Source organism: Phoenix dactylifera, chromosome 11 (genome assembly GCF_051530095.1).
Source record: "Phoenix dactylifera cultivar Ajwa chromosome 11, Ajwa_hap1_PhDact_Kaust_v1.1, whole genome shotgun sequence".
NCBI classification, from domain to species: Eukaryota; Viridiplantae; Streptophyta; class Magnoliopsida; order Arecales; family Arecaceae; genus Phoenix; species Phoenix dactylifera.
Genome location: NC_143200.1, coordinates 21,484,497 through 21,494,330, shown reverse-complemented (window position 1 = coordinate 21,494,330; position 9,834 = coordinate 21,484,497). Strand labels below are relative to the sequence as shown.

Genomic DNA, 9,834 nt, shown 5'->3' with positions numbered 1-9,834 from the left:
AATAATAGTATCGCAGAAACCTTATACATCTACTAAACACTTACACGCTCATTCTTCTTAAAATTGATAGTTTGATACCAATCAACTGTTGGTGGCAAATAGGAAATGCCAGTAAAATAAATTAATAGAGCATCATGTTTGATCCATGTCATGTGCCTAATTGAACTTTCTTAGGCATTATAAAATATTTTGCAATGAGTAATAGTATTGCATTAAGCAACACCGAAAGACAGCCATTGTAAAACAAGGTTAAAGCCTAAACAAAAATGGTAAGGGTATCAGATGCCTGACTCCTATACCGACATATTGGCCAACCTTATTCTATAACAATTATTTCTCGGGGAGAGAGAGAGAGAGAGCTATCAGTTATTTTAGCATTGCTATTTACTATTTAGTATGAGTAGCTTTAATTGAAAAGCAAGGTTGCATGCCTTATTTTGAGTAAAATTTTAAAACTATAAAATCATTAATTGTTATGCAAAAATATGTAGAAGATAATGTTAAGTTGCATGCCTTGCTTTGTAACATTGATTAAATAGAAATAAGCAACTCTTGGCTAGATGAACTCAAGTAGTTTCGCCCTAGCCCTCCTAAACCATTTATCTTGACATAAGCATGATTATAATTTAGGTACCTAAAATAAGAGGCTTCACCATTAGTGTGGCTGGCATACTTGAACCAAACAAATTGTTTTGTTTCAACAAAGAGTGCTTTGCCCGCGTGTGTATATGCAGCCATAGGCACTTCCATGTCAAGAGAAAGGTTTCTCCATTCAAGAGGTCTCTATGGACTTTAAAGTTGAACTTGGATCAGGTACCAGCATATTTATATTTATATTTATTTTATTTGACGAATACAAATATGGATATGGATGTTAGTCGGATACAAAAACTTATATCTATATTTGTTTTAAATAGATATGGATGCAAATTGGATACCAAAAGTATGAATATAAATATAGATATAAATCGAATAATTAAATTCTATGACCATAATATCAAATATATTATTAAGTGGATGATAAATCAAGTTAATAACATATTAATATAATCATTTATTTTTCGTAAAAGTTCGAAAGTACTATATAAACTTAAGCAAGATTATAAATAGAACCAAATTTTTGGATACGGATCGGATGAATTTGAATACGAATACGAATATTAGTCGGATGTATAGATTTCGATCCATATTCGAATAGTTTTGAATATAAAAATAAATTTAGATGGATATTATTTGATCCACTACCATCCTCCTCCTCCTCCTCCTTCTTCTTCTTCTTCTTCTTCTTCTTTTTTTTTTTTTTTTTTTTTTTTTTTCTGCTGAAACCCACTACCATCCTTAGTGAGCGCTCGAACCTACGCTGATGAGCAAGCAGCCTCGGACACGGAGGGGCAAAATGCTATTTTTCATGTTTTAAAAGGCGAAAAAATATTTATCCTTTCCGACATGACACGTTTCAATTACCGACTAACCCTCCATGGGATTCTAGTGTCAGCCTCTACCGGCAAATCCCCGGAGCGACGCAGCATCTCGGCATTCAAGTGCCCACCCTTCCTCTCTTTCTTCGCTGCCGTTTTCCGCGTGACACCCACGTAGACCGAGCTCGGTCCAGCCCGGCCCCAATCCTTCGAATCCAAGGCCCCCGCTAAACCCTAACCCTAGCTACGGACAGGGGTGCGCTCGCTCGCTCGACCTCTCCAAAGCGCTTGCACCTCGGTCTCATCGAAATCGATTCTTTAAATCCCCTCTGTTGTTCCTTCCCTTGCTTTGAGACCTCGGGGGTTCGAGAGAGCTGGGCATCGATAGCAACGAGGAAGGGAGGGCGTTCTCTCTTATTTCTGAGCCAGATCGGAGGAGAGGACCCCGTTTGGGAGCGGCTTCGTTGGAGAGGTAAGGCCTCTTATGGGAATGTAGCAGGATTATTTTTAAAAAAATATTGATGGCTTTTATTTCGTGTTTTTTATTTGGATTTCGGAAAAAAAATGCGGTTTTGAGTTAATCTGTATCATTTTTCAAACACTGGTAATTAGGCCTTGTTCGTATTTTCTGGGAATTAGTGGGGGTACTTGGTTTCTATTTCCAAACGGATTCGAGCCTGTTCTTACTTCTTGTTCTTTTCTCGGGTTTTTCCTTTGGATCAAATCCGAAGAAGAAGTTCTTGAAAACTGTGAGTTTTTGATGTTTAATGACGAAGAATTTAATTACATGGCAACCTGATCTATAATTTGGGCACGAATGAGAATTTCTTGAATTCTCTGAAATTCCAGATGTTTTTGTGTATCAGCAAAATGGTGCTTAGTTCAACATTTGAACAATTTTCACATTCTACATAATTTCACTTGTGGTACGCTTGCAATTCCAGTGCGAATCACAAGTGATTTTTTCCCTTCCAGAAATTTTCTCAATCTTAAACATTGGTTTTGCATTTTCCTTGGGCATTAGGAATTGGTGTTTCGGGTAAAGTGGTGCATTCAACTTAACGTAAATTTTCTAAGATTTTAGTATTAGTTGATTCATAAAGGTAGTAGGCTACTTTTCTTTATAATCCTAAGGGCTCGGTGTTTTGTTCTAAAGTTCTTTCAGATTTTGGTTTCTATATAATATGTTCGCATATATATTTTTTTTTCCTGATAATTGGATATTTCTTTTCATTGATAATATATACCGTTTTCTTTTTCTATTGATGTTTTTCCAGTGGGTCACTCTTGTTGAATTGTCAGGGAAAACATAGGTTGTTCTTCGTTTTTCTTACAGCAGATTTTTGTGCAAAATCACAGTTTTGCAGTCAGAACCTTTCTGATAGAAGATGGCAACAATGACAGCTGGAGGTCTGCAGATGGCAGCAATGAGGCCCTGCACCTCTTCTTCTCGTAGATTGTTCTTGTCAAGTGCAGCAATTTTAGGGGTGGATCTAAAGGGAGCAAGCCAAGCTAAATTTGCAAGCTCTTCTTATATCTCCTCTGTTAAACCTCTTTGCAAAACCTTCGTGTCTGCTCCTTTGAAGTTTACTAATGTCATTACGAGGGCCATGTCCGGTGAAAGTGAGAAAGGGGTTGCTTCAGGATTGCCTATTGATCTGAGAGGTAAATGATCTGTTTGTAATTTACTTAGTTTCTTATATTCAAGTAGATATTTTTGTTATGTTTTCTTATATTCAAGTAGATATTTTTGCTATATTTTATTTACTTTTCTGCATGGCTTAATTTACACGGTCTTGCCTTCCCTTAGCATACACTTTAAAATTTTTATGAATATTTGGTATATTCTTGATTGGAAAATATTTTTGGAATCAAACTTGCAATGCCTCCTCCAAATTGGATTTTTCGAGCAGCTTTGTATAAACAGTTTAATGCGAATATTTAGATTTATCTAATTGAAAGTTGCAATCAATGGGATAAAAGGCTTGATGTTTATGATTATATTTTAACTGAACCATACACTCTTTGCGATTCCTCTTTCCCTCATATTTACTTAACAATTAATGAGATGATAATTCAGTGAATGTATTATATGATTCATGTAACATGCTAATCTTGACCGTTTACGTGACCCAAATCATATAAAAGTGAAAATGTGTTATTAGGGTCTTCATCTCAAACTCTTTGATTCAACCTTAAATGCCTAGTTAAGAATCCATTATCTTTATCACCAAAAAAGAATCCATCATTTTTGCTGTCTCTTGCTGCTCTTCATTTTACTCACTCCCCTACGTCCTTGTCATCACATCGCATAGTCTTTTTCTTCTTCTTTCACAAAAAATGTAGCAGGGTAAAAAATACTGAAAACGAAAAATCTGAGAAATGTGTAATATTATGCACCCGTCTTTGGAAAAATTCAAGTCTTATTAAATTGTTGATCTCTTTAATAAATTGCTTTTAGTATTTCTGAGTCTGCTAGGATTTTCCTGTGATATTGATGCAAACGTGTTTGCTATTAACGTGGTATTGCTTTGAATTTTGCCTAGTGACTTGTCTCTCTCTCCCCTCTATTAGCAGACTTTTCCTCTTTTTCTTCATTTCTCATAAATTCTATGCTTTTTCTAAGAAGAAGTGATTATTCTATGAAGAGCATAAAATATTGGAGAAGAGCTGGAGAGAATTCTACTTTCTGCCTTTGTTCTAACACATACCAAATGCTCTTCACCGTATATACAGAACTCATCACCAATGATATGCTACTGCAGCTCCCTTGGACCTTTCAACTTATGAATATCTGCTCTCCCATTCTCATTCCATGATTGCCTATCCTCCTATATATATATATTTTAATTGCAATGCTAGACAAAGTATTTTCCTGATCTGATTAATTGGATTAGTGAATTCTTCATTGTTTACACATTGTGGATGAATTCTCCTGAATGCTAATCAAGGAGCCCCATAGGGTTGACAAGCATGGTTTTCTGCAGTAAGTTGTGGCGGGAAGACCATGACTCTATTATGATTGATATTCTTACAATTCCTCCGTAAGGATTATATTCTAGGTCATATAAGCTGACAAAAATATTTCAATGGCTTTTTGAGACATCAAAAACTACTAGGGAAGAGAAAATAAAGTTTCTTAGTTATTTGGTTGTTTGTTTTAATTTAGAATGCTTTCTTCGTGGATGTTTTAGGTAACCAGAACACATTTGTGTGTTTCTACTTGAATATTCCAAAACCATAATGGTTAAATCCTAGTCCAAGTTTTCAACTTTCTGATCAGCTTTATGAATGCTTTTTTTTTTCTTTTGCCAATCACACCTGTTTTATTTTCACAAACACTGGCATCAGTATCTTTCCTATTCCATTCTGTTGGGTTCACTTTATGTATCCATCTGCAACATTGGTTCCTATCTGGTGCCAAGTTTTCCAAATGAGAGATGCTTGAGACACTCAATCTACTTCTGTTATTAAAGCCCATAGAGATTTCCCTTCCAACTTTAGTTGGATGCGGTCCTTAATGAGTTGAAATTTCGAACCATAACTTGTGTCTTCTACTTGGAAATTCCGCAATAGATTTTCAGGGAATAATAACTTAGTGCAATCCATACAGGTCAAAATACATTTTGGTGCACAAACTTATTGTCTTAAGTTCTTCTAGATGCTGAAAATTCCAGAGCCGTGGGTCCTATTGTCATCCATATGTTTTTTTGTCTATTTTGCAACTGGTCTCTCATAGTAGTTAAATACATTAGTACATTTATATATGTGCCTTATTTATTTCTTCTATTATGGACTCTTTTAAAGGCTACAATCTCCACTAAGAAAAGTTTTCCAAATTCTCACTAGACCACCTCTACACATGCTTCTTATGTCCTGTGCTACTTTCCATCCCATCTGCGCAGAGTTAAGCCCTTGTCCCTTTAAGGCTCATCTCGATCTATTCTTTACTTTAGTTTCTAGAAATACAATTTCTAAGTTTCATTGTACTAAATTTCTAATCCTATCTTTGCTTTGTCACCATCCACATAACTTGCTCATCTTTGAGCTGCTCATCCTATGATCACAATCTCTTAATTACCTAAAAGATGACACAGCACATCAATGTAGGCCAGTTTGATGTCATACAAATAATTCCATACTGTTATCTCACATTTTTGGAAGATAAGTACTGAAGCACTTCAGTGCCTTATTTAACCTGCTTTAAGAAGAGAACTGCTGATGACTTGCATCTCTTATGTATGTTGCAGTTCCTAACTCATCGGAGGCTTCTCCTCTGTTGTGGGTTGCGATATCTTGATTAGGATACTTTCCCCTTAACTCCATTCTTGACAATAGGAGTATTCAAATAGCACAATCTGTGACCTTATACTGAAATTAATATCAAGGAAAAATTCCAGAAAGGATAATTAGGGAATTTTTATAAGCCTTTCAGATTCATGTCAAGGAGGTGTGTTGTTCACTGTTATAATAGAAGGGAAAGGTATATGTTGATGATTTTGTAATGATGTTTGTTGAAGTCCTGCTGGTTAGGGATATCCTGATAAACCTAATATCCTGTACCCTTCTCAAAGCTTTAATTTCATTATAAGGTCGCTTGTTCTTTATGTGGATGCTACTGGCTGTTGTTTTAAACTTTCGAATAAGCAATAGAATTGCATAATCTTGGCAGACTAAATTATTATCAAACAAAACTACTACATAGTCGAGTATATACACTTTGTCATTAAGCATATTTACTTCATTCACTTCCGTTCATAAGCATCTAATGGATGCTAACAGACTTGATCTTGAAGACTGAGAATATAGTCACACAATTATAGGATCTGTGTTTCAGATGGCTGGTTTAAATTATTTCAATTGTTCATTATTAGCTGTGTTTAATCACCATGTATATAAATAATGCAAATCTTATCCATCAGATGTCCTCTTTTATCTTTTCTCAGTTTTGGTTTCATTTGTTGTCTTCATCCAAAGTATCTGAAGTTATCTTTTGTATTCCTGCTTAGCTTGGACAGTTTAAGAATGTGTTGTCTCAACAATATTCTTGCTTTTTTAATTCTTGATTTGCAACCTTGCTGTACTCTGACAATGTTATTTTTAATCATGGTACATAAAGATGATTTTGCATAGCAAGATGAATGGCAAACAATTTGGATTACAATTCTGCATGGTATTCTTTTTCTTCAGGTAAAAGGGCATTTATTGCTGGTGTAGCTGATGATAATGGCTATGGTTGGGCAATTGCTAAGGCTCTTGCTGCTGCCGGTGCAGAAATTCTCGTTGGTACATGGGTGCCTGTATGTGATCTGCATTCTGTTATCTTTGTGACTATAGGAGGTAATGAACTGGCCCTTATTGTTTGACTTCTTGTTGAGAACTCTACCTCTTGCAGGCACTTAACATTTTTGAGACTAGCTTAAGACGTGGCAAATTCGATGAGTCACGCCGGTGTGTACCTAGCTCTCCTTTTTATTCAATAGTTAGATCTCCCCCTTGAGTGATAACACGAGTTGGTGAGGCCATTGATTCCACATTGTAGGATAGCTGATGTTACTCTTGTTGCAGGTTGCCCAATGGTTCTCTTATGGAGATCATCAAAGTATACCCATTGGATGCTGTTTATGATACTCCTGAGGATGTTCCTGATGATGTGAGATGGGAAAAGGATCATTTTATTTTATTTTGTTTTGTCGCCTCCTCCCCCTTCCCTGTTCCACTCCATTGTCTGGTTGGTTGGCTACAATGTCTGCTTTGTATTGTTCTGTACAGGTTAGAACAAACAAACGTTATTCAAGTGCCTCAAATTGGACTGTGAAGGTGGGGTAATACATCCTTGTTTCAATTCTTTAGATATGTTCATGCTATGCTTAGTTCTTTTCTGTCATTTTACAACCACACATCTTCATTCTCCTTGACTGCTCTATAATTAGGTTTCCCAGGTCGTCCAAATGCCTCATATCATAGAAGAATTTCAATTTTGTCAGCTTCTCATTATGCAAGCTCTCTCTTTTGTAGGAAGCAGCTGAATCTGTCAAGAATGATTTTGGAAGCATAGACATTCTTGTGCATTCACTAGCAAATGGACCAGAGGTACAATATGTCACATTTCTTCTTTTCATTTGGAGTGTTGGTTGTTTATGTTTGTATGGTTCCGCATATGCAGGTCACCAAGCCTCTCTTGGAGACATCTAGAAAGGGATACCTTGCTGCTATATCTGCATCAAGTTATTCTTTTGTATCACTGCTTAAGCACTTCCTTCCAATTATGAATCCAGGTTTGTTATAGTGGGTTTTTTTCCCCCTTCTTTGTCTGTTGTTATGGTCTGCCATGCTTCTTGAATTCCATATTATGCAATATTTATAGGTAAATGACTGCCTGGATTAGGTCCTTCTCCTTATTTTATTGATTATTTACAATCATCACGATTAGTGCTGGCCGATTTATCTGAAATTGGGGGCTAATTATTGGGGCCTAAACCCAATTGTCAGCATAGCAATCTTTACCTGCTCACTCTTTTGCTGGATGATGTAGTGCAAAATTAAGAATCAATGATTGTATTTACTGCAGGTGGTGCTTCAATCTCCTTAACATACATTGCTTCTGAAAGGACCATTCCTGGGTAAACTCTCTTCACTGAAGCAGTTAAGGTATTGAATATATGTCTTTCATGGCTAGATATTTAGCTTTTAAATGTAACTTTGCAGGTATGGTGGAGGCATGAGTTCAGCAAAAGCAGCACTAGAGAGTGATACCAGAGTACTGCACAAGATTCCCATGCCCTATTCAGATGGTTCACATTCATATTTTACTGCTTGCTGTTTTGATCTGTGACTGGTTTTAATGCATACTTTTTGGTTATGCAGGTGCTAGCTTTTGAAGCGGGGAGGAAGTGCAAGATTAGAGTGAATACAATATCTGCAGGTATGTATATCTTGTCTAAGAAATTTTTCATATGGCAGTTGTCAAAAGAAAACTACTGGACAGCCTCAATCAATCTGCCTGGTAAAATTTGATCGTGTTATGAATATAAATCCTTGATGCAATGGATGGATAAGTAGCCTTATCAATATTGTTGAAGGGTTTTGGTTATACTTTATATTTTGGTGGTGTTGACCCTGTGATACAATCTTTTCATGCACAAGCTTTCTGCTACTGTGTTGTTTGATTTACATTCCAAAATTGAAACATAATATCAGGTCCCTTGGGAAGCCGTGCTGCAAAAGCCATTGGGTTCATCGAGAAGATGATAGAATATTCTTACACCAATGCACCATTGCAGAAAGAATTGTCAGCAGGTAAAAAAATTATGAGATTTTTATCCTACCGTAACTCTTGTTCTTTGCCCCCTAGTAGTTCCAGCAATACTCATTCTCATTTGGGAAAATGGTGCAGATGAAGTTGGCAATGCAGCAGCATTCCTGGTATCTCCTTTAGCTTCAGCAATAACTGGCTCGGTGGTTTATGTTGACAATGGATTAAACACCATGGGACTTGCCACAGACAGCCCAACACTAGCAGTGTAGATGGCAGGGGCATATTGATCAGGTGCTTAAATTGGTGCTGAGGTTCCATTTTAGTTCCTGTCCGGAGGCTGTCCGCAATGAATAAAGAGTTGGGTTTTGATTTTTGTCTTACTAAGATGACAAGTACTTACATTCTTCAGATGAACAGGATTCCAAAAACAAGTTTTTGTCAGTAGCTTCGTATGAGAAGGTAGTGTAGGAGAGGAGTCATGGCAAGTGCTGTGTTTGGTTGCTTCTTTTGGCTATTATTTTGAGTACTCCCAAAATCAAGCTATACTTCTAAACAGTCATGTTTCTTGTGTTCTTAGAATCTTCAATCTTCATTGAATATCTTCAGCTTGTCCATGTAGCAATGAGGTGGGTGATAGATGCTATCATTAGGTTCTTAGAAAAGCACATTGTTTTTGTTTGCTAATGTGTTTTTGAGCGGTATCCAGGATTTGAACCCTGGATCTCTAGTCAACTGTGCTGAAAGTTGTTGGCCTGTTTGCTAAAGTTGTTAAAGCCATGTAACTAATCAACTATGAGATGCTCTCTATGGTTAACCGATGGCAAGCTCAAATATCTTATTGTTGTGGAGCCAATATATACTCTCTTTCTTTCTTTCTTTCTTTTGATGAGGCTGGTGGCTTAAATCACCCTAGTGCAAATACATCCTGAGAAGTCCGAATACAAAGATATCTTGAAGTTGAGGGGTGGAGGACAGGTTCTCCTGGATGATGTCCACTCTATCAGTAGCCATATATGATGCAATCCAGTCTGTTGCTCAATTTGCTTTCTCGTAAATATGGTTACCTTAAAACTCACCCGCCCTCTCGAGATGTCCATCTGAGTACCTGTATGCGTTCTCATCCACCTCAATGTATGATCTTTCATTTAGAAATCTGAA

At 36.7% G+C, this 9,834-nt stretch overlaps 1 protein-coding gene across 1 annotated transcript; it reads left to right on the top strand.

Annotated features, from left to right (window-relative positions):
• The first annotated feature begins 1,235 nt into the window (after nt 1-1,235).
• Nucleotides 1,236-9,529, top strand: LOC103713921 (enoyl-[acyl-carrier-protein] reductase [NADH] 1, chloroplastic-like). The gene is made up of 13 exons (XM_008800975.6): nt 1,236-1,890; nt 2,778-3,083; nt 6,609-6,718; nt 6,814-6,869; nt 6,987-7,071; nt 7,191-7,238; nt 7,437-7,511; nt 7,585-7,696; nt 7,990-8,041; nt 8,127-8,178; nt 8,286-8,343; nt 8,619-8,717; nt 8,815-9,529. The coding sequence occupies exons 2-13, from the start codon at nt 2,807-2,809 to the stop codon at nt 8,943-8,945; spliced, it is 1,155 nt and encodes a 384-aa protein (XP_008799197.1). The 5' UTR covers nt 1,236-1,890; nt 2,778-2,806; the 3' UTR covers nt 8,946-9,529.
• The last annotated feature ends 305 nt before the right edge of the window (nt 9,530-9,834 follow it).